Below are 25,416 nucleotides of genomic sequence, written 5' to 3'. Positions count from 1 at the left end.
TTAGTTGCTCAGAAGTCTTATGGCTTGGGGGTAGAAGCTGTTAAGGAGCCTTTTGGTCCTAGACTTGGTGCTCCGGTGCCGCTTGCCGTGTGGTTGCAGAGAAAACAGTCTATAACTTGGGTGACTGGAGTCTCTGACAATTTTTTGGGCCTTCTGACACCACCTATTAGATAGGTCCTGGATGGCAGGAAGCCTGGTCCCAATGATGTACTGGGCCGTTCACACTACCCTCTGTAGTGCCTTACGGTTTGATGCCGAGTAGTTGCCATACCAGGTGGTGATGCAACCAGTCAGTCATGCTCTCGATGGTGCAGCTGTAGAACCTTTTGAGGATCTGGAGACCCATGCCAAATCTTTTCAGTCCTCTGAGGGGGAAAATATTTTGTTGTGTCCTCTTCACGACTGTCTTGGTATGTTTGAACCATGATAGTTTGTTGGTGATGTGGACTCCAAGGACCTTGAAACTCTCGACCCGCTCCACTACAGCCCTGTCGATGTTAATGGGGGCCTGTTCGGCCCGCCATTTCCTACAGTCCACGATCAACTCCTTTGTCTTGCTCACATTGAGGGAGAGGTTGTTGTCATGGCACCACACTGCCAGTTCTCTGGCATCCTCCCTATAGGCTGTCTCATCGTTGTCAGTGATCAGGCCTACCACTGAAGTGTCATCAGCAAACTTAATGATGGTGTAGGAGTTGTGTTTGGCCATGCAGTCGTGGGCGAACAGGTAATACAGGAGGGGACTAAGTACACACCCGTGAGGGGCCCCAGTGTTAAGGATCAGCGTAGTGTAGTAGGATTCAATCTTAGTCCTGTATTGATGTTTGGCTTGTTTGATGGTTTGTCTGAGGGCATAGCGGGATTTCTTATTAGTGTCCGGATTAGTCTCCCGCTCCTTGAAAGTGGCAGCTCTAGCCTTTAGTTTGATGCAGATGTTGCCTGTAATCTATGTCTTCTGGTTGGGAAATGTACGTACAGTCACTGTGGGGACAACATCAGCGATGCACTTATTGATGTAGCCGATGACTGAGGTGGTGTACTCCTCAATGCCATTGGATAAATCCCGTAACATATTCCAGTCTGTGCTAGCAAAACAGTCCTGTAGTGTAGCATCCGCTTCATCTGACCACTTCTGTATTGAGTGAGTCACTGGTACTTCCTGCTTTAGTTTTTGCTTGTAAGCAGGAATCAGGAGGATAGAATTATGGACAGATTTGCCAAATGGAGTGCGGGGGAGAGCTTTGTATGCATCTCTGTGTGTGGAGTAAAGGTGGTCTATGATTTTTTTGTCCCTGGTTTGCACATGTGACATGCAGGTAAAATGTGGTAAAACTAATTTAAGTTTGCCTGCATTAAAGTCCCCAGCCACTAGGAGCGCTGCTTCTGAGCATTTTCTTCTTTGCTTATGGCCTTATAGAGTTGGTTGAGAGCGGTCTTAGTCCCTGCTTCGTTCTGTGGTGGTAAATAGACAGCTACGAATAATACAGATGAAAACTCTCTTGGTAGATAGTGTGGTCTACAGCTTATCATAAGGTACTCTACCTAGGTGAGCAATACCTCAAGACTTATTTAATATTAGACATCGTGCACCAGCTGTTATTGACAAAAGGACACACACCCCCACTCTTCCCAGAGGTAGCGTCTCTGTTCTGCCGGTGCATGGAAAATCCCGCTAGCTCTATATTGTCCGTATCTTTGTTCAGCCACGTCTAAGTGAAACATAAAATGTTACCGTTTTTAATGTCCCGTGGTAGGATAATCTTAATCGTAGGTCATCAATTTTATTTAGCAAATATTGCACGTTAGCAAGTGAAACAGATGGCAGTGGGAGTTTACTCGCTTGCCTACTGATTCTCAGTAGATTGCCCGATCTGCGAACCCCTTTTCCGGAATCTTTTCTTCACACAAAAGGAGTGGATCTGGGACTGTTCCAGTGAAAGCAGGATATCCTTCTAGTCGGACTCGTTAAAGGAAAAAGTTTTATCCAGCCCACGGTGTCATAAGTTATTTTCGGTCATAAGCAACATTATGTACACAATAAGTAAAAAAAATAAGTTACACAAAACGCAAAAAAACAACAACAATAGCACATTTAGTTGGGAGAACGTAAAACGTCAGCTATGTTCTTCGGCGTCATCTTGTTCTAAGATCATACACATTACACACACACACACTTTTACACTCATAACTTGCTGCTGCTACTTTGTTCGTTATTTTACTCATATTATTATTATCTGTCATGTCATGTACATATCTACCTCAATAACTTTGTACCTCTGCACATTGATCTGGTACTGGTACTCCCTTTATATAACTCCATTCTTGTGTATTTTGTTCCTCTTGTGTTACTATTTTATTTTGTATTATTATTTTTAAACTCTGCATTGTTAGGAAGCATTTCACAGTAAAGTCTATACTAGTTGTCATCAGCGCATGTGACAAGATTTGATTTGTTCACGTGCGTTTCTGCCATCTCATTGGCTAGAATGGTCCCACCCAATCTCGCAAACTCCCACCTGCCTTCTATCTTTGAGGACATTTTATTTTGTATTTATTTATTATACAAAATTATCATCGATCAACAACTTACATCCCTACATCAAACATGTCAAACAAAACAAAACACAGGTATAAATAAGAAAATACTAAATATATACAGTGGGGTAAAAAAGTATTTAGTCAGCCACCAATTGTGCAAGTTCTCCCACTTAAAAAGATGAGAGAGGCCTGTAATTTTCATCATAGGTACACTTCAATTATGACAGACAAAATTAGGGAAAAAAATCTAGAAAATCACATTGTAGGATTTTTAATGAATTTATTTGCAAATTTATTTTCAAAATATCCCACTGTATGTCCCAACTGGACAATTCCGTTGTCTGTAGAAAAGCAATGGAATGGGAGCTACCTCTCACGTGAACGAGCGTCACGAGCCTGTGGCACTCTGCCAGACCACTGACTCAAACAGTGGCCCTTATGAGCCCTTCCTTTACAGTATAAGCCTCAAACAAGTTTCTAAAGACTGTTGACATCTAGTGGAAGCCTTAGGAAGTGCAACACGACCAATATCCCACTGTATATTCAATAGGGAATGAGTTGAAAATTGACCAACCTCAGATTTTCCACTTGCTGGTTGGATTTTTTTCTCTGGTTTTTGCCTGCCATATAGGTTCTGTTATACTCACAGACATCATTCAAACAGTTTTAGAAACTTCAGAGTGTTTCCTATCCAAAAATAGTAATTATATGCATATTCTAGCTTTAATGGCTGAGTAGCAGGCAGTTTACTCTGGGCACCTTTTTCATCCAAGCTACTCAATACTGCCCCCCAGTCACCAAGAAGTTTTAACAAGATGATTCAATTCAATCATAAATATTAGTAATTTTGGTATAGAATTCTTTCATTTTTGTTTGTGTTCAAAGTATTTGGCAACAAGAATAAAAACATTCATTTCAATGGTCTTGTTATCATTGCAATATTAACATATTTTATGCCTCATGCCAAAAACATGGGTAGGGTTCAAAAAGCTAAATAAGTATTCTGCAAGGTTTTCCAAAAAATCTATCAAAGATTTACATTTATAGAACAAGTGTGTAAGATTTTCACCTTCTTTTTCGCAATATCATAAACAATAGTCTTTTACACTTTCAAAATTGCATTTTATATATTAATATGGTTTAAGGGGGCACTTTTGTCATGACGACAAGGTGAAGGTCCTCTACTCAAATGGCACAACAGAATCGTTCAGATTGACCAAAGCACCACATATAACAACCATCTCGTATAATTGGAGGGATGTCTCCTTTCATATCTGGAAAAGGAAAAAGTTGTTGAAGCAGAATCTGATGCTGCTGCTGCATTGCTCATCTTCACAGTGGGAATCCAGTCGACATGGGTGTCTTGACAGAGGTCAGCTGGTGAACCTACAGTAGTACATAAACCAATGAAAAGCTTCAGGTCACCTATACCATCAGGGCTCTTAATTGTTTGGTTATGTTTAATTCATTCATGTGTTTTAGTGTCATATAAATATTGAATTTATTGTTTGTCTTGAACAACCAATAGTCAACACATCAGGTTGTCCTATCCCATTGAGACTTTTGTCGTATTCTGTAATGTCCATACATTTTCCCTGCTCCTATGAATACATTTAAACAAATTATCATTGGGTTATCATATGAATAAATTAATATATGATAACCACTGGAGTTTTTTATTTTATTTTTATTTTTTACAATAATGTCCTCCAGGCTATATGGACGTCATATTGTACAATTTGCTTCTCTCCTTTTCATGGTCAAAGCTAGAAGGGATCCAGTTTTTGTCAAATGAACATGATATTTGACATTTCGTAGCAGATTATGGGAATTTAGGCAGCAGGTTTGGAGAATTAGGTTATGTATAAGAAATGTGTTAGGGTTAGCTAAAATGCAAACAAACAAAAATATTTTGAACAATTTGACAATAGCTGGATCCCTTTTAGCCAGGACCCGTTTTTAATAGGGCTAGATTACATGGTTGCATTCAAGACAAGGTCGTTTTTATTGATCTGTTGTTCGTGTCAGTAGAGTAGGTCTAGGCTACCATCATATTGAATGAGATTCTGCAGTCATATAAAGTGTAGTATAATTGCATTAAATGCTTACTAAAGTCCACGTCTCTGATATAGCCTATAACCCTGACAATACGCGCTTATTAATAACCTAAATTATCACTATCCAATTTACTCATAACATTAGGAATAGTATGCTTGCATTTGTCTGCAAATGCGATGATAGACTACAAGCTATCTAGGCAGCTAATTTTGGATAACTGAATGTTGTTGTTAACTGGTTATTTTAACAGCTAAACTAAACTCGAAATCGATCAGACTTGATTTACCAGTGATGAAATGATCGTAGCAGACCAGTTAACGTAAACGCACCCCATTCTGTACAAATGTGCGCAACTGCAAAATTCACACAAGGCTACAAAGAAAACTAATGGGACTGTAGCGACTGTGTTGACTTCAAAATTGGGGGTGTGAACTAGGTTTCTATTCAAGCGTTGATCGACATGGTAATGGCTCTATAGTATTGGAGAAAAGTAGAAAAAACAGACCCTCCGTTACATCGTGACGTGTCATGTCGTAACGTACAGCACGCATAAAGCAACTATTTCTGTCTTACAATCTCTCACCACCAGGTGTAGCACTTCTGTCATCCTTTAAAAACAAGAAATGGACAGTGACGGGGGTAAGGGGGGCATACCTAGTCATTTTTTGCGTCATCATTGTATGCGATCATCATTCTCAAAGCTGCTGTTTACTTCTAAGATCACTTTAGCACCGCCCTAAAAACCTGATTCAAATTCGACACAAACCTTCAAATAGGTAAATCACACATTATATAAACTCTTTATAGTGTTTTATTTACATTTGAGAGGTGATAAGGTGATAAATTGGACAGATCGAGTGAAAAAAAGCAATTTTCCCACACAACATCTCTCCTTCTCACTGTCACACATTAGTTTCGCTTCCCCACCCTCCATTTTTTAAAAGACCCGACAGGGCTCATTGCCTTCTCGAATTATGCAGAAACGGGCAGCGTTTAGGTCATGTAATTGATTATGTTGGAAAGGGGAGAAATCGTGCTTAACAATGGTATTGTCATTACAGTTGATCTGGAAGTATTACGTTTTTTGGGCGCTAAAATAAGGGCAATTGTACAGGCGATGTACAAAAGTGAGTGAGTTTACATTACTGACAGCTGTCTGAGTTCAGGTCTTGACAGGCAAAAGGTTTCTTTGCTATTGTGACAGTTCTTGAGTCTTATCTTAGTGTCACCAATGGTGTTTTATGATTGCCTATCTAAGGTCTTCGAAAGCCAAGTCAACAAACAGGTCACTGACCATCTCGAATCCCACCGTACCTTCTCCGCTGTGCAATCTGGTTTCCGAGCCGGTCATGGGTGCACCTCAGCCACACTCAAGGTACTAAACGACATCATAACCGCCATCGATAAAAGACAGTACTGTGCAGCCGTCTTCATCGACCTTGCCAAGGCTTTCGACTCTGTCAATCACCATATTCTTATCGGCAGACTCAGTAGCCTCGGTTTTTCGGATGACTGCCTTGCCTGGTTCACCAATTACTTTGCAGACAGAGTTCAGTGTGTCAAATCGGAGGGCATGCTGTCCGGTCCTCTGGCAGTCTCTATGGGGGTGCCACAGGGTTCAATTCTCGGGCCGACTCTTTTCTCTGTGTATATCAATGATGTTGCTCTTGCTGCGGGCGATTCCCTGATCCACCTCTACGCAGACGACACCATTCTATATACTTTCGGCCCGTCTTTGGACACTGTGCTATCTAACCTCCAAACAAGCTTCAATGCCATACAACACTCCTTCCGTGGCCTCCAACTGCTCTTAAACGCTAGTAAAACCAAATGCATGCTTTTCAACCGGTCGCTGCCTGCACCTGCATGCCCGACTAGCATCACCACCCTGGATGGTTCCGACCTAGAATATGTGGACGTCTATAAGTACCTAGGTGTCTGGCTAGACTGCAAACTCTCCTTCCAGACTCATATCAAACATCTCCAATCGAAAATCAAATCAAGAGTCGGCTTTCTATTCCGCAACAAAGCCTCCTTCACTCAAGCCGCCAAGCTTACCCTAGTAAAACTGACTATCCTACCGATCCTCGACTTCGGCGATGTCATCTACAAAATGGCTTCCAACACTCTACTCAGCAAACTGGATGCAGTCTATCACAGTGCCATCCGTTTTGTCACTAAAGCACCTTATACCACCCACCACTGCGACTTGTATGCTCTAGTCGGCTGGCCCTCGCTACATATTCGTCGCCAGACCCACTGGCTCCAGGTCATCTACAAGTCTATGCTAGGTAAAGCTCCGCCTTATCTCAGCTCACTGGTCACGATGGCAACACCCATCCGTAGCACGCGCTCCAGCAGGTGTATCTCACTGATCATCCCTAAAGCCAACACCTCATTTGGCCGCCTTTCGTTCCAGTACTCTGCTGCCTGTGACTGGAACGAATTGCAAAAATCGCTGAAGTTGGAGACTTTCATCTCCCTCACCAACTTCAAACATCAGCTATCTGAGCAGCTAACCGATCGCTGCAGCTGTACATAGTCTATTGGTAAATAGCCCACCCTTTTCACCTACCTCATACTGTTTTTACTTATTTACTTTTCTGCTCTTCTGCACACCAATATCTCTACCTGTACATGACCATCTGATCTTTTATCACTCCAGTGTTAATCTGCAAAATTGTAATTATTTGCCTACCTCCTCATGCCTTTTGCACACATTGTATATAGACCCCCCCTTTGTTTTGTACTGTGTTATTGACTTGTTAATTGTTTACTCCATGTGTAACTCTTTGTTGTATGCTCACACTGCTATGCTTTATCTTGGCCAGGTCGCAGTTGCAAATGAGAACTTGTTCTCAACTAGCCTACCTGGTTAAATAAAGGTGAAATAAAATAAAAATAAAAAATTGCAGGGAATCTGTAAACATGTTTTTTCCCCATTGTCTTTCCTGCAGGTAACTACTCAAAAAGAATCAACTTGTTTTAGGCACTGTTATCATGCAGATTGGTGTATTTTTATTTAACTAGGCAAGTCAGTTAGGAACAAATTCTTATTTTCAATGATGGACTAGGAATAGTGGGTTTTACTGCCTGTTCAGGGGCAGAAAGATAGATTTGTACCTTGTCAGCTCGGGGGGTTTGAACTTGCAACCTTCTGGTTACTAGTCCAACACTTTAACCATTAGGCTACTCTGCAGTTGTTGTCGAATAATTAATGCGGTGGTCTTCCAACATGGCAGCCGGGAGGCATCGTACGTCAACTCCTCTATTGTTAGCATGGTTACTCGACTATCTTGTCAATATAATAGAACGTCTTTGGTGGTACACTCGGGCCGCTACGTGGTCGGCGCTGATTGGTTCAATACGTATGCCTTGTGTACCGGAAGTAAATGTTGAGAACTGATGTGTATCGGGAATTATTTCAGCCCACGGTGTGAAAGAAGATGGACACACTACATAAACTAAAACAATTTGATGCCTATCCGAAAACTCTTGAGGATTTCCGAATTAAAACATGCGGCGGAGCTACGGGTAAGTGGTTTTGGGAAGACTTTTGATAGCGCTTAGCTACTTGCAGAACACATACTGTACCCAGTAGCTAGTTAGTAGGACTAGGATCACTGTGTTTGGACTAGCATTCTAGATCTGTCAGACTAGAGAACAGAACATATTACTATGTCGTTTGCAAAAATTCTATGGGATTTGGTGATATTCTGACTTTTTCTTTCCCCCTTTTGAAGTCACCATCATAAGTGGTCTCATCATGTTGATCCTGTTCTTCTCAGAGTTGCAGTATTATCTCACTAAAGAGGTAGGTTAATGTAACGTTACATCTTCTAAAAATAGTCAGGGAACATGCTAAGTGTGCCAGTCAAATACGTGGGTAAGACGCTAGCTCTGTATGGATCACACTTGTAAACGGAAGGATATTCTAATGGAGAACTATGACGACAAGTAACTATAACAGCTAGCAAGCCTAGCCAACTTTGCATGCCACAATTATTGTGGTTTGTATACTTTATAACAGTGGTATTCAAATCTTTTTCAGCTGATCCCATTGCAATTTTTTTTGTAATCAAAGGTAGTTAATTGCCACCAGGGCAACTGGGAATGCGCAACATTCCAATGGTGGACATGGTGCTGAAATGCAATGACTAGCCAAAAGGATCCTACTCAAGTTCATTTGTCTCTTGAGTCGGAATGGTGCTGTGCCGAAAATCTCCCCCGCACACTCAATTCTTCATTGCTGAGACTTGCTTGATAGTTGGGATTTCTGCTCTTCACCCTGTTGTCAGTTTAGCCCACATTTCACTGATCTTAATAGCATACAGCATGTTTTATTTGTGTCCTTCAAGGCAGCTGTCAATGATCACGTTAGGCTGTGATAATGTACCTCAATCACGGGATGGAATATGTCGTTGTACATATTCATCCCGAAATTGTGAAGGGTGACTCGAGAAGATTGAAATACTGCTAGATTTGAATTGAATTTCCGTTTATGCCAGCCTGCTTGGCTAGCTAATGCTATAACACCCATTAGATTCCATTAAAATGGTACACCTAGCATTTGGTTGAGTAACTACCGGAAGTGTTGAATGCAGTTTGTTGCTTTAGTATTACCTAGCCTAGCATTCTGACGAAAACTGATGTTTATTTGAAAACTATCACTATTTCAATTTTCTCGATTCACCTTTAATCATTTCGGGATTGGGGTAGGTTTTCCCAGCCATATAACGTTACTGCGCTGAGCTCTGGCTGTCCACATTCCGGCACAGGGCCTTTCCAACCGAGAGAAATGAACGAGTCGAATCCTTTTGGCTAGCCTGTTTGAGGATAATTGGAACATCACTATAATTTTATGTTCTGTTATAATTATTTAGCCATCTGTCATAACGTTTGCTTAATATATGAGGCCCAGTCCGCATTTTAAATACCACTGTTTTATGACTTGCAAAATATGAATGTTGTTCTGCCAACACAGGTCCATCCTGAATTGTTTGTGGACACATCACGAGGAGACAAACTGAAAATCAACATTAATGTGATATTTCCTAACATGCCGTGTGCCTGTAAGTAACTTTAGAAACAACCTAGCATGCATCATCACATTTGACAAACTTACACCTGCACAATTAACCACTATATGTGCGTTTTTCTGTGATATTATCAAACAGTTGCATAAATTGACAAAAAGCTTCCGTAAAATCTAAAGTAATCTTTTGGGGGGTTATGCATGAAGCAATATGGGGATTTCACAGTTGAACTATATGACATTTGTAACATCACCGTGACCTTCAGATCTCAGCATTGATGCCATGGATGTTGCTGGAGAGCAGCAGTTGGATGTGGAGCACAACCTGTTCAAGCAAAGGCTCGACAAGGATGGCAATCCTGTCACTACAGAGGCAGAGAAACATGGTAACCATATTGCTAATAGCTTGCTTGTAATTCTGTTCTATTACTTGAAGAGCATTATACACCATGGAATACAGCATAGGTTTCCCCTCTTGGGAAAATAAGATATATGAATTGTATTGAATAGTTCATGTTTTCACTGGGTCATGGATATTGTTTTATTGTCATCTCTCATGTAGATTTGGGACAAGAGGAAGGTGAAATTTTTGACCCTAGTAAGCTAGATCCTGAGCGGTGTGAAAGCTGCTATGGAGCAGAGACGGAGGATTTGAAGTGAGTTCCCATGACCGGAATGCCCTCCAGAATGCCTTCCCAGGCTTCACAGATCATACTTCCCATGACCAAAGACAGACAATGAGGTGTCCCTGTCAATCTCATAGCTTAAATCGCTTGCCTGTGAAATTGGACTTGTTAGAAAGAATCCATGAAAGCTTGTACTTATTTGAGCCCTTATTTGAGCAGAACATAGACTATCACCAAATTAGCTAATCCTTTGTCCAAAATGTGATTGTGATAGTACATGTTACATTGACATATTACTTGTGCTTTTGCTTTTTTGTAGGTGCTGTAACACCTGTGATGACGTACGGGAAGCGTATCGCAGGCGGGGCTGGGCCTTCAAGAACCCTGACACCATCGAGCAGTGCAAGAGGGAGGGCTTCAGCCAGAAGATGCAGGAGCAGAAGAATGAGGGCTGCCAGATTTATGGCTTTCTTGAGGTCAACAAGGTAACTCGTCTTAGACTGACACTTTGGATAAGTTCATAATCAGAAAGAATAGTCAGTACTCACACACTGGTTAACACTTCATAGAAGGAATGCGTTTTATTTAATGGCTGACAATGTTTCGACTTTCAATTGCCTGGCTTTCAAATGGTCAGACAGTGTTGAAAACAACATGATTTGAAATGAATCATCACTTTTTGGAAACAGAATTCTAGATGTGGTTAAATAAAATTAGGGATGGAAATGTGCTGCCACTGAGATGTAATATTTTATGAGGTGCTTTAATGCATTCATACACTTTCAATCTGCAAATATTACGTTAATTGTTAGACTTTTCTGAACTCTTCAATTTGTCTTTTTTGTTAGGTGGCAGGAAATTTCCACTTTGCCCCTGGAAAGAGTTTCCAGCAGTCCCATGTTCATGGTAAGACCTGATATCAATGATCTACCTAAGGAAAATAGAAGTTCTGTGCTTTCTATCAATCCTCTGAATTTCTTAGAGATGAAGCAGGTTGACTGATTTGGGTTCGAATTCTAAAATTGCTTACTTGCTACTAGAAACAACTTGTGGTTTATTAAACCAGTCTGTATCTCAGACCAGATTTGAGTACAGACCCTCTTGTAGTGTAGACTTTGTCACTAGACCAGTAAAGACATTTGTAGTGCATCCGTTACTAGTCTTTCCAGTAAAACACTGAAGTGAAACATTTGGTAAATGGTCTCTTTCTCTTTCATAACTCCTTTCATTTTCTCAACTTCTTCCATTCTTTCCTCCTCCGGATCAATCATTAGGCATTAAGTTGTCTTAATTTTTTATTTCATGAAAACATCTGACCTTTATCTTTGTGGCACAGGCGAATTTTTTTTTCAAATGAAGTAGCTATTTTCCCCCCACTTATAAGTAACATTTTGATTGTAAATTGATACTCACTTGCTTCATCATAAATGTTGCCTACTAATAACACCAATATACTTATTTTGCATTGACACTTACACTCTTTGAAAATTAAATAATGTGAAATGTATTAATTTGTTTGCAATTCATTTACTGCAATCAGTTTGCCAATGGATTTTCTTGACAAAAGTTACTACAATGTCACTGATGTAACCTTTGTTACTGTGAAGACAGGCCAAATTAATTTAAAAGTATGCATTTGTGATTGAAGAAAAATAGAAGGTACTGTTTTCATAGGATTTACCTCAAGAATTTGTCAAGAATTGCTGATAAAGTAACATGGTACATAACCAGATGAAGTTGTAAGCCCTAAGTACTAGTCTCAACTTGCTTGGAGGCATTGAAAGGTGTCCTTTGTCATTATGAACAACGTGTACCGAAAGCTTAGAGCAAATGCTTCACCAGCTTAAAGCTGCATTAATTTTCTATTTTATTCGTAGACTAGTACTACACTGTCTAGTTTTTGCCTTTAAGCAGACAATCTCCTTGTGATAAGAATTTGGCCATAATGAAATACCAGATGTGATGAACCCCCTTGAGGCTTATTGCCTTTGGCCAGCCTCTTAGGACGGGCTTTTTCTGTGCAGCCCAAAATGCGTCATATAGTGACTCTTCTCTCTTCTTTCTGCAGTGCACGCTGTGGAAAGTAAGTCCATCATTTTGTAGCTTTTATTTTTGTAGTAAACATCACCCCCCCCCCCCCCCCCCCCTAGCCTGGTTCCAGATTGTTTTGTGTTCTTGCCTACTCCATTGCTATCCTTGTCCAGCCAAAGACCAAGTTCGGCATGACCGTGCCTTTTCTCAATTGGATTTGCTCAACTCCTGCGTCCTCTCTCGCCTCCTTTTGAAAAAAAAAAGTCAAAGGTAATCGAGGAGAAGGAACGTGGATGAAAAATGAGCTTGTATGAAATTATTCTCCTCTCACGCGTCATCAGGCAAATTAAGTTTACAGGGGTTGAATCCCAAAATGTGTGGAGTGAGGACATTTAGTTAGTTGTGCATGACATTTTATATGTACAAAGGTATGTGTAGGTTATCGTTTTTTAAATGTTTGCATGATTTTCTCATTCGAAAAAACAACTGCTTCAAATGGGGTGTGGTAGATATCCAAACTCTTCAGGCGAAGGACTCGAGTAGGATACACATTATTCTCGATGAAGGGTGGCTATCGAGGAGGGGAGGATACTCTTCCATTCATCTACTAACAAATTGACACTCTCCTCGACCACATCAGTTTCCGGGTCACGGAGGAGAGAAGCTGGACTTCTGCTCAAATGAGGAAAGGCTGAGTTACAAGGAATTGGCATGATGGCACAAACAGACTGACACTCAGGCCACATCCCCCTCACATCACTGCCTTCTAAATTGTCCAGTCAAATATCAAACTTCGTATTTGAAGAGGTTGTCTGTCAGAATTCACCCTGTTACTTAAAGCCTAGTAAAGACAACCAAAGCTGCTTCTAACTGATTTGAAACTGTCCTTTTGAATAACCAGCATGTGATTGTTGGTTTGATCTTTAATTGAGGTGGTACAAGCAGTAATCAAGAACACATTGCATTTGATGGCTGTGTGCTCAACAATAACTTGTAATGGGAGAGCTGTAGATTTGATGAGACTAGTAAACCCTCATACTCTTGAGTATACAGAACATATACAGTAACTGATGTTCTATCAGATCACAGCATTACTGACATATTGTCTCATTTTAATTTCAGTTCATGATCTGCAGAGCTTTGGACTAGACAACGTAAGTACTTAAAAAAAAGAAAGTATTGTCTTTCCAAGGCAGTGTTATCCATACCCCTTTAAGCGCTTATTTGTGTTTCTTGTGTCCTACAGATCAACATGACTCACTTGATCAAGCATCTATCCTTTGGGAGGGACTACCCTGGTATCGTCAATCCTTTGGATGGCACCGATGTTGCGGCACCACAAGGTTAGTAATTATCCCATTTGTCAAATTCCCCACACCGAACATTTGACTTAGACCTACTACCAGCAATTGAAATCAGAGCGTTTGACATACTTTGTCCAAGAAGTATGGAGAAGTTGTGACATGGGAATAAGAGTTATTACAAAAGTCCCGTTGTGTAATTATAAGTAAGTGCCGTAGAGGTGGTCTCTGCAGCAGATGTCCATCCCAATGGACATGAATGTACCAAACATGCCTCCGCTCTGCATCATCATCTTCCCAACTCCTTCCATCTGCTCTCTGTCGCTCATGCCGACCCTGAGGGAAGTAAGAATACAGCATTTGAACAAAATCACATAACACTATGGAGTTCTATTGAACAATCTACAATATGCAGTTTGGATGGCTGCAATAAAGTCTTATCAAAACTGATATAGTAAAGAAATCGGTGATGGCCAAGTAGACTATGGCATTCTTTCTATGTCTTGCATTTCTGTGTAGGCCTACGTGTATACGGTAAGTAGTTCACTTCACTAACATACCTTATACAGGAAAATGTTCCAAACATGACACCAGCTGCCATCCCAACTGCAAAGCCCATCACTAATCCCATTTAAAATGGCTCCATATGGCCACCGTTTCTAAAGCCAGAGGCGCAACATCGAGAGACTTCCCGGGAAGTTTGCGAAACAGACCAGGCTGGGGTTTGGGGTTTGAGAAGTCAATGGATGTTTCTCAATATGCATATTACTGTGCTCCACACTCATGCTCCGAGTGCATTCTCTTGAGTACGTTCTTGTGAGGACGAGTGTGTGGAGAATACATAAAACAATATACACTGCTCAAAAAAATAAAGGAACACTAAAACAGCACAATGTAACTCCAAGTCAGTCACACTTCTGTGAAATCAAATTGTCTACTTAGGAAGCAACACCTGATTGACAATACATTTCACATGCTGTTGTGCAAATGGAATAGACAACAGGTGGAAATTTATAGGCAATTAGCAAGACACCCCCCAATAAAGGAGTGGTTCTGCAGGTGATAACCATAGACCACTTCTCAGTTCCTATGCTTCCTGGCTGATGTTTTGGTCACTTTTGAATGCTGGCGGTGCTTTCACTCTAGTGGTAGCATGAGACGGAGTCTACAACCCACACAAGTGGCTCAGGTAGTGCAGCTTATCCAGGATGGCACATCAATGCGAGCTGTGGTAGGGTTTGCTGTGTCTGTCAGCGTAGTGTCCAGAGCATGGAGGCTCTACCAGGAGACAGGCCAGTACATCAGGAGACGTGGATTAGGCCGTAGGAGGGCAACAACCCAGCAGCAGGACCGCTACCTCTGCCTTTGTGCAAGGAGGAGCAGGAGGAGCACTGCCAGAGCCCTGCAAAATGTCCTCCAGCATGCCACAAATGAGCATGTCTGCTCAAACGGTCAGAAACAGACTCCATGAGGGTGGTATGAGGGCCCGACGTCCACAGGTGGGGGTTGTGCTTACAGCCCAACACCGTGCAGGACGTTTGGCATTTGCCAGAACACCAAGATTGGCAAATTCGCCACTGGCGCCCTGTGCTCTTCACAGAAGAAAGCAGGTTCACACTGAGCACATGTGACAGATGTGACAGTCTGGAGACGCCGTGGAGAAAGTTCTGCTGCCTGCAACATCCTCCAGCATGACCGGTTTGGCTTTGGGTCAGTCATGGTGTGGGGTGGCATTTCTTTGGGGGGCCGCACAGCCCTCCATGTGCTCGCCAGAGGTAGCCTGACTGCCATTAGGTACCGAGATGAGATCCTCAGACCCCTTGTGAGACCATATGCTGTTGTGTTTGGCCCTGGGTTCCTCCTAATGCAAGACAATGCTAGACCTCATGTGGCTGGAGTGTCAGCAGTTCCTGCAAGAGGAAGGCATTGATGCTATGGACTGGCCCGTCCGTTCCCCAGACCTGAATCCAATTGAGCACATCTGGAACATCATGTCTCGCTCCATCCACCACAGACTGTCCAGGAGTTGGCGGATGCTTTAGTCCAGGTCTGGGAGGAGATCCCTCAGGAGACCATCCGCCACCTCATTAGGAGCATGCCCAGGCGTTGTAGGGAGGTCATACAGGCACGTGGAGGCCACACACACTACTGAGCCTCACTTTGACTTGTTTTAAGGACATTACGTCAAAGTTGGATCAGCCTGTAGTGTGGTTTTCCACTTTAATTTTGAGTGTGACTCCAAATCCAGACCTCCATGGGTTGATAAATTTGATTTCCATTGATAATTTTTGCGTGATTGTCAGCACATTCAACTATGTAAAGAATATAGTAATAATAATATTTTAATTCTTTCAGATCTAGGATGTGTTCCCTTAATTTTTTTTGAGCATATTTTAGAAGCACTCTCTCCCCCTACTGTATTACCTCACGCTTGACCTCCCCATTTACTCAACCTTCTTCCAGCCAGGACAATAGCAACAATGGATGAAACAAGATATACACAAATCAAACATCTTACTTCATGATTATCAGCGAGATATTTGAATCGTAATCTGCTTTTACAGTACACAAGTGGCTAAGTTTAAGTGACAAACTAAGCTAGCGGAGTTAGCTAGCAACGTTATTTGCACACCGAAAGCAGGTTTTGATATGTAGCTAACTAATGTGTTGCGACGTGCATGCAGACTTTTAAACTTTGTCCACCTTTTATCTCAAGCTTCTGTTTACCCAGCTAGCTGAGTTTTGGCTGGCTAACTGGTTAGCATGTCACCTTGGTGTGGCCTTGAAGACCTTGAAAGGATGTGTGTACACAATTATTATTATTTTTGCAGGAACATATAACTAGGGAAGTCTTAAGAACAAATTCTTATTTAAAATGACTGCCTACCCCGGCCAAACACAGACGACACTGGGCCAATTGTGCACCGCCCTAGGGGACTCCCAATCACGGCTGGATGTGATGCAGCCTGAATTCGAACCAGGGACTGTAGTGATGCCTCTTGCACTGAGATGCAGTGCCTTAGACCGCTGAGCCACTCGGGAGCCATACATACAAGAAGTATACAAACAGACAATGATAACATATATGCTAGGGGTACAACTAATTGCAGATTATACAAAGCCCTTAAGACACAAGTATTGATTGTTTTAACAGCTTTCTTATTGGGAGTAGAATGGTCTTAATGTACTCCTTATAGAAAACATGGGAGTTATTTTTATTTATTTTTTGTGTGTGAATTTACATTTATGAATGACATTTTGCTGTTGGAACAATTTAGATTTAAGATGTAGAATTGTTTTTCTTTATCCTTATTATAGTTAAGGAAACCGAGCAGCACATTTTCCCATAACAAACAAGTCATTAAGAATATTAACAATTATAGAACAATAGATATCTTTCCATAATTTCTTTACATGCTCACAATGCCAATATAAATGCCGAACTCTTTCTGGATGCTCAACACAAAGTACAGTTAATGACTGAGTTTCTTCAGGTAATAATTCTGAGGCCTCTGACTTTAACAAGCAGGTATTTGTGTGGTAATAATGACTTTTTTTCCAACATATTATTGACAAATGTACTCCAGTAAATTGTGACAAGGTATTGATACAAAATCCCTTTGAAATAAAGCACGTATAGATCTGTTGTTCTGAGGGAGCAAGGAGAAACATATGTTTCCTGTTGTAGAGTCACACTCTCTTAATCCAGTTATCTCAATAAGACAAGGTCTTGTTACACCTCTGAACAACCTGAGTTACAGATGGAGTACTATCAAAGACTATGGCGAACTCTAAGTGTAACCGGGATATTGTAACGAGAAAAAATTATCTCCTCGTAATTGAGTAACAATCCTTCTGCATTAAAAAGTTGACTCACCAGCAGCATCTGACGACTAAACCAGTTCTTAAAATATACTTGTTTCTATACAAAATATCCTTGTTCCGTATGAAATATCTATGCATGGTCATTAATATATATATTAATTACCACGCTAAGAATAGTTGTATTGTCTTTGACATGGTTTATAGTGAAATGTAGGATTTATCAGCATAGAGTGCCTATGTTCTAATTCTACAGTTATCAGTCACTTGAAGACAACCTTTTCTTTTTCAATGTTTGAAATGCTTTTCTAGCAGACGGCCATTACTTGAAGTCGACAGTTAGCTGAGGTGGTGTGTAGCCAGATAATGATGTGATGTTAAAGCTATAGCACCTCCTTGTGTTCATGCAGAGTGGAATGTTGCATTTGTCCAGACTACATGTGCTCGACCTCAGCAAATGATAGAAAAATCGATTTGTTTTATTCCAGCTTCCATGATGTATCAGTACTTTGTGAAGATTGTCCCAACCATCTATGTGAAATGGGATGGAGAGGTGAGTATATGTTGTACATGACAGCAATGAAATGTAGGTATTTCAGAGTTAATCTTATTGCTATATCAGATTAAATTAACAATTGTATTTTATATTTCCTTTTACATGTTAAGGTACTTGGGCATCAAACAAGGACATTGTTGTATTACTTGTCTTACAGGTGGTTAAAACAAACCAATTCTCTGTAACGCGACATGAGAAAGTAGCCAATGGGTTGATCGGAGACCAGGGCCTACCTGGTGTGTTTGTATTATATGAACTCTCCCCTATGATGGTCAAATTCACAGAGAAACAGAGGTAGGAAGCTTCAAACATTATTTTGTGTATATATAGTGTATGTGGACACGTAACATTTGTGGATTCAGCTATTTTAGCCACACCCGTTGCTGACAGGTGTATTAAATTGAGCGTGCCGCCATGCAATTCCAATAGACATTCATTGGCGGTAGAATAGCCTTACTGAAGAGCTCAGTGACTTTCAACGTAGCACCGTCAAAGGATGCCACCTTGCCAACAAGTCAGTTTGTCAAATTTCTGCCCTGCTAGAGCTGGAAACGTCTAGGAGCAACAACTGCTCAGCTGAGAAGTGGTAGGCCATACAAGCTCACAGAATGGGACCGCCGAGTGCTGAAGCACGTAGCGTGTAAAAATCGTCGGTCTTCGGTTGCAACACTCAATACCGAGCCTCTGGAAGGAATGTCAGCACAAGAACTGTTCATCGGGAGCTTCATGAAATGGGTTTCCATGGCCTACTAGCCATGCACACAAGCCTGAGATCACCATGTGCAATGCCAAGCGTTGGCTGGAGTGGTGTAAAGCCCACCACCATTGGACTCTGGAGCAGTGGAAACACGTTTTTCTGGAGTGATGAATTGCACTTCGCCATCTGGCAGTCCGACGATTCTGGGTTTGGAGGATGCCAGGAGAACGCTACCTGCCCGAATGCATAGTGCCAACTGTAAAGTTTAGTGGAGGAGGAATAATGGTCTGGGGCCGTTTTTCACATGCTAGGCCCCTTAGTTCCAGTGAAGGAAAATCTTAATTCTACAGCATACAATGATATTCTAGATGATTCTGTGCTTCCAACTTTGTGGCAACAGTTTGGGGAAAGCCCTTTCCTGTTTCAGCATGGCAATGCCCCCGTGAGGTCCATACAGAAATGGTTTGTCGATTTGTGTGGAAAAAATTGACTGGCCTGCACAAAGGCCTGACCTCAACACCATTGTGCAGCTTTGGGATGGATTGGAATGCTGACTGCGATCCAGGTCTAATCGCCAAACATCAGTGCGGACCTCACTAATGCACTTGTGCTTGAATGGAAGCAAGTCCCCGCAGCAATGTTCCAACATCTAGTGGAAAGCCTTCCCAGAAGAGTGGTGGCTGTTATAGCAGCAAAGGGTGGACCAACTCTGTATTAATGCCTGTAATTTTGGCATGAGATGTTCAACGTGTGGTGTCCATGACCCTCAATGGAAAATTCTGTGTTATATCAAACATGTTTTGCTCTTTTTTTTCAGATCATTCACTCATTTTCTTACAGGACTGTGTGCCATCGTAGGAGGTGTATTTACAGGTTGGCACCTCTGCAATCCCATATTTCAAATGCAGCAAACATGTCACTCAATACATCTTTAATCATTTTAATATTGTTTTTAATTAGTGATGGCTTTCTCAGTTTGAAGGTAGTGTATACTATGCACTACTGGAGGTACAGTGCCTACAGTGTTCACCCCCTTGACATTTTTCCTATTTCGTTGCCTTACAACCTAGAGTTAAAATGTATTTCTTTTTTTTTTTAATTACACAACATGCCTACTACTTTGAAGATGCTAAATATATTTTATTGTGAAACAAACAAGAAATAAGACAAAACTTAAACTTGAGCGTGCATAACTATTCACACACCCCCCCACAAAGTCAAGACTTTGTAGAGCCACCTTTTGCAGAAATTACAGCTGTAGGTCTCTTGGGGTATGTCTCTCTAAGCTTGGCACATCTAGCCACTGGGATTTTTGCCCATTCTTTAAGGCAAAACTGCTCCAGCTCCTTCCAAGTTGGATGGGTTCCGCTGGTATACAGCAATATTGGACGTACACACATACCACATATTCTCAATTAGATTGGGGTCTGGGCTTTGACTAGGCCATTCCAAGACATTTAAATGTTTCCCCTTAAAACACTTGAGTGTTGCTTTAACAGTATGCTTAGGTTCATTGTCCTGCTGGAAGGTGAACCGTCTTCCCAGTCTCAAATCTCTGAAAGACTGAAACTGGTTTCCCTGTATTTAGCGCTATCCATTAATTCAATTCTGACCAGTTTCCCAGTCCCAGCCGATGGAAAAACATGGGGGGATGATGTTCTCGGGTGATGGGAGGTGTTGGGTTTGCGCCAGATATAGCTTTTTCTTTGATGGCAAAAAGCTCAATTTTAGTTTCATCTGACCAGAGTACCTTCTTCCATATGTTTGGCGAGTCTCCCACAACACATTTGGTGTTTGCCAAAATGCGTTTCTCATTTTTTGTCTTTAAGCAATGGCTTTTTTCGGGCCACTCCTCTGTGAAGCCCAGCTCTAGAGTGTACGGCTTAAAGTGGTCCTATGGACAGATACTCCAAACCCTGAAGGAGCTACAAAGCTCCACAGCGGAGATATATTTGGTCGGTTGCCTCTCTGATAAACGCTGTCCTTGCCTGGTCTGTGAGTTTTGGTGGGCGGCCCTCTCTTGGCAGGTTTGTGGTGGTGCCATATTCTTTCAATTTTTTAAGGAATGGACTCTGTGGGATTTTCGGATATTTTTTGGGGAACCCAACCCCCATCTGTACTTCAACTTTGACCCTGACCTGTTTTGAGCTCCTTGGTCTTCATGGTGCTGCTTGCTTAGTGGTGTTGCAGACTCTGGGGGGGGGGGGGGGGGTTGGTTGTGTGTGTCGTCTTTCAGAACATGTTTTTAAAATTTATATTTTTATTGCACACAGGTGGATTTCATTTAATTGTGACTTTTGAAGGTAATTGGTTGCACCAGATCTTATTTAGGGGCTTCATAGCAAAGGGGGTGAATACATATGCACGCACCACTTTTCCATAATATTTTTTTACTTCACCAATTTGGACTGTTTTGTGTACGTCCAAATACATGAAATCCAAATAAATAAAAAACATTTCAATTACAGGTTGTAATGCAACAAAATAGGAGTAACGACAAGGCGGCTGAAATACTTTTGCAAGGCACTGTAGTACAGTTTGTTGGAATGAGCCTTTTGGATGGTGGTCTAACTATATTTGTCATGTTAAATGCCTTATCTTGTATCTTTTTTCCCAGTGGCTGGACTAATTGATTCCTTGATATACCACTCGGCAAAAGCCATCCAGAAGAAGATTGAACTAGGCAAGGCATCTTAGTGAAGTGTTTTGCACAAGGGCAAACCAGACTGTTCATCATTCTCCGCAAGGGCCTATCTGTAAAAGGGAAGTGACTACAAACTGATGCTAACTAACATGGCAATAAACAAAATCAGAATAATCTCCCTCAATATGGAAAGGAAATTTGACCGCTAAGTCTCCCATTAGTTATTTTTGTTTTTACATCCCTTATCCATACAAAGAATGAAAGACCGAATCACTGGACAGAAGAGTGATTTAACTGATGTTTTTGATCACATTTGATTCATCCCCAGTCCAAGCACATTGTATCTATCAGTTGCTTCCCATATACACGTAACAAATATAAACACAACATGGGAACAATTTCAAAGATTGTACTGACTTACAGTACATATAAGGAAAAGTCAATCGAAATAAATTCATTTGGCGCTAATCTGGATTTCACATGACTGGGAATACTGATATGCATCTGGTCAGAGATGCCTTAAAAAAAAGGTAGGGGCGTGGATCAGAACCAGTCAGTATATGGTGTGACCACCATTTGCATCATGTAGAGCAACATCTCTTTCGCATAGAGTTGATCAAGCTGTTGATTGCAGTCTGTGGAATGTTGTCCCACTCCTCTTCAATAACTAATTACAAAGGCAGACTAACTAAACGGAGCACAGAGATATATATATATATATATATATACACACGCAGGAACTGGAACACGCTGTCTTAAACGTTGATCCAGGGCATCCCAAACATGCACAATGGGTGACGTGCAGGCCATGGAAGAACTGGGACATGTTCAGCTTCCAGGAATTGTGTATAGATCCTTGTAACATGGGGCTGTGCATTATCATGCTGAAACAGGAGTGACAATGGACCTCAGGATCTTGTCATGACATTCAACTTGCCATCAGTGAGAAAAAAAAAGAAACCTGCGCAATGTTCTTGCTAGTATCACTGCTCTTTAGCTTTATGTATCGGCCTCAAGGTCTTCATCACTGCTTTAAAAAGTAGTTGTGTTAGTTGTCTGTAGCTTATGCCTGCCGAAACCATAACCCCACCGCCACCATGGGGCACTCAGCAAACCACTCACCCACATAACGCCATACACGCTGTCTGCCATCTGCCCGATACAGTTGAAATCGGGATTCAAGAGCACACTTCTCCAGCGTGCCAGTGGCCACTGCAGTCAGGTCAAGACCGTGGTGAGGATGACGCGCATGCAGATGAGCTTCCCTGAGACGGTTTCCGACAGTTTGTGCAGAAATTCTTCGGTTGTGCAAACCTACAGTTTCATCAGCTGTCTGGGCTGCTGGTCTCCGACGATTCCACAGGTGAAGAAGCTGGATGTGGAGGTCCTGGGCTGGCGTGGTTGCGAGGCCGGTCAGATATACTGCCAAATTCTCTAAAACATGAACTTGACATTTTTTGGCAACTGCTCTGGTGGACATTCCTGCAGTCATCATGCCAATTGCACACTCCCTCAACTTGCGAGATCTGTGGTTTTGTATAATGTAACAAAGCTGTACTTTAAGTGGCCTTTAATTTTCCCCAGCACACGTTGTACCTGTGTAATGATCATGCTGTTTAATCAGCTTCTTGATTCAGGTGGATGGATTATCTTGGCAAAGGAGAAATGCTCAAACAGTGATGTAAACAAAGTTGTGCACAACATTTGAGAGAAATAAGCTTTTTGTGCTTATTTCTGGGATATTGTATTTCAGCTCATTAAACATGGGACCAACACTTTACATGTTGCGCTTATTTTTGTTCAGTGTATATACCTTTTTGCCATTCTCATCTACCCTAAATGTACTGTCGTGGACATGTTTATCCCATCCCTTTAATTTCTGATCTCTTTGATCAATCATGGACCCTTCATTTACATAATTATTTGCTATGACATTGGACCCGAGCAGGTTGAATGTGTGTTCAAGGGTGTATTCATTACTGCAAAAAGTTTTGCTTTAGAAGACTTTTTGCAACTGAAATGAGTCTTATTTGAAAATTAATTTAGGTCCCTCCCAGTTTTGTCTCGTTTGGTTCCTAGTGAATACACCCCAGATTGATGGAATCTCTGACCGTCGTTGAGAGGACTACTTAAGGAGACCAAATGATGCAGTTTATTGTTATTTTGTTGTGATTGCACATTTTGAGATCCAATTCAGGGGCCTGTGTTGAGTGAAAGTGTGTGAGCGCATGTGTACAGCTTATTGTGTGTGTGGGAGAGACGTATTTATATTTTGAGAATCCTCAACGGTTTTTAAAATGACAAAATAAATGTTGAATACACCAGCCTGTAATGTAGTAATTTGTGACATTTTGTGTACAGTGTCCTCTGTCCAATTCCTGTCCCAGGAACAATTGAGTAAAATATACACTGCCGTTCAAAAGTATGGGGTCACTTAAATGTATTTATTTTCCAGAAAAACACTTGTCTATTTAAATGACATGAAATTGATCAGAAATAGTGTAGACATTAGTTGTAAATTACTATTGTAACTGTAATCAGCAGATTTAATTTTTATGGAATATCTACATAGGTGTACAGAGGCCCATTATCAGCAACCATCACTCCTGTGTTCTAATGGCATTTTAGCTAATCCAAGTTCATCATTTTAAAAGGCTAATTGATCATTAGAAAACCCTTCTGCAATTGTTAGCATAGCTGAAAACTGTTGTGCTGATAAAAGAAGCAATAAAACTGTCCTTTAGACTAGTTAAGTATCTGGAGCCTCAGCATTTGTGGGTTCGATTACAGGCTCAAAATGGCCAGAAACAAAGGAAAATCATCCGTTTCCAGCTACAATAGTCATTTACAACATTAACAATGTCTATACTGTATTTCTGATCAATTTGTTATTTTGAACAAAAAAATGTGCTTTTCTTTAAAAAACAAGGACATCGCTAAGTGACTCCAAGATCTGAAAGATCTTGAACACTTGAATGGTCTTTGTGAAATGTCTTTGTCCATAGAATGAATGATGCTGTATATAGCTAAAGGGCACCCTTTATTTGGGGTAGGTGTTTCTTATTGATCACACATACTGATTTTGAGACCATCACTCTTGACAAATTTACTTATCTAGTTGACGTACTCATGAGAAAAAATAGGTAACACTGGAGTCTGCTGCCAAGGCACTGTACTGATCTCTAATGTCAGTGATAATTCTTCTGCACTATACTTCCTCTAAACTCATGTGGAATAGCCTTGGGATGAGATGACAATGATCACTGCACGTGACTATAGTGGCCTCCTTTCAATTATGTCTTTGTCAAAGTAGGCTACTGCTCAATATCCTTTCCAGTTGGTCTGAGGTGTAATGTTTCAGCCACCAGGGGGAGTCACAGGTCTTATATACTCCTGAGTACACTAGTAATTGTGGTAATAACAGCTGAATAACGTTATTGTGAGTAACTTCCTGTATATGTGTCACGGCCACGTATCTATGAGCCATTTTGCTCTTGAAAGCCTTATTTTTTTATACAGGGCCTGATTTTGACACAATATGCCTGAATAAGTGCATTATTCTTAGTTACACTCAGACAATACTAATTTCCTGGGGAGTCTACAGCTGGTATTGCTTTTCCGTTGCTCTAACTCCCACATCCTGTCGACTGGATTGTGATGCAATCATCCACACAAGAGCATGAGGGGCACTAAGCAAACAGCTTTGAAAAGCTGCGGATGTTTTTTTCCAGCTTAGCTGGGAGCCTTATGACCCAAAGTCTGGTGAAAGGAAAGGCCATGTCAGTGAATCTGGCTCATGCCCATCATGGCTGGCGTATTTGGACTGTGAGGGAGAAAGGTACCCCCAGGGGTACTAATATCCCATGTTGAGAACTACAGCTCTAATGGATGGAGGAAGGAAGGGAAGGTATAAGCCTATGAAGTGTAGGGTTTTGCTGACTGTTGAAACTTTGACTTCAGTCACTTCCCTGTGACAGACGCGAGACATCACTTTCACAGCTATGTTACCCAATATCACACACAGCAACTGAATACACTCACAAAGAAAAAAATATGACAATTTCTTTGAACAGATGAGCAATGTATGGCCTACACTTAACATTAACAC

At 41.3% G+C, this 25,416-nt stretch overlaps 1 protein-coding gene across 2 annotated transcripts; it reads left to right on the top strand.

Annotated features, from left to right (window-relative positions):
* Positions 1-7,962: 7,962 nt before the first annotated feature.
* Positions 7,963-23,640, top strand: LOC109890757 (endoplasmic reticulum-Golgi intermediate compartment protein 3). 2 transcript variants are annotated; one of them, XM_020482770.2, is made up of 14 exons: positions 7,995-8,130; positions 8,340-8,410; positions 9,581-9,668; positions 9,898-10,017; positions 10,194-10,287; positions 10,577-10,742; positions 11,106-11,163; positions 12,326-12,340; positions 13,411-13,442; positions 13,535-13,631; positions 17,900-17,964; positions 18,125-18,261; positions 19,482-19,537; positions 21,282-23,640. In XM_020482770.2, exons 1-14 carry the CDS (start codon positions 8,043-8,045, stop codon positions 21,359-21,361), a joined length of 1,167 nt encoding a protein of 388 aa, XP_020338359.1. In that variant the 5' UTR covers positions 7,995-8,042; the 3' UTR covers positions 21,362-23,640. The 2 variants fall into 2 exon arrangements, with proteins under 2 accessions (XP_020338360.1, XP_020338359.1); XM_020482771.2 differs by lacking the exon at positions 12,326-12,340 and having other exon boundaries at positions 7,963-8,130.
* The last annotated feature ends 1,776 nt before the right edge of the window (positions 23,641-25,416 follow it).

This window comes from Oncorhynchus kisutch, linkage group LG5, assembly GCF_002021735.2.
Source record: "Oncorhynchus kisutch isolate 150728-3 linkage group LG5, Okis_V2, whole genome shotgun sequence".
NCBI lineage: Eukaryota > Metazoa > Chordata > Actinopteri > Salmoniformes > Salmonidae > Oncorhynchus > Oncorhynchus kisutch.
The sequence above is the reverse complement of the archived record's forward strand: the minus strand, read 5'-3'. Positions and strand labels throughout refer to the sequence as shown.

Coding starts and splice junctions, on each gene's coding strand:
- LOC109890757 (XM_020482770.2), top strand. CDS start 8,043: ATGGACACACTACATAAACTAAAACAATTTGATGCCTATCCGAAAACT. Junction 8,131..8,339: donor AACATGCGGCGGAGCTACGG/GTAAGTGGTTTT, acceptor CCCCTTTTGAAG/TCACCATCATAAGTGGTCTC. Junction 10,743..11,105: donor GCTTTCTTGAGGTCAACAAG/GTAACTCGTCTT, acceptor CTTTTTTGTTAG/GTGGCAGGAAATTTCCACTT.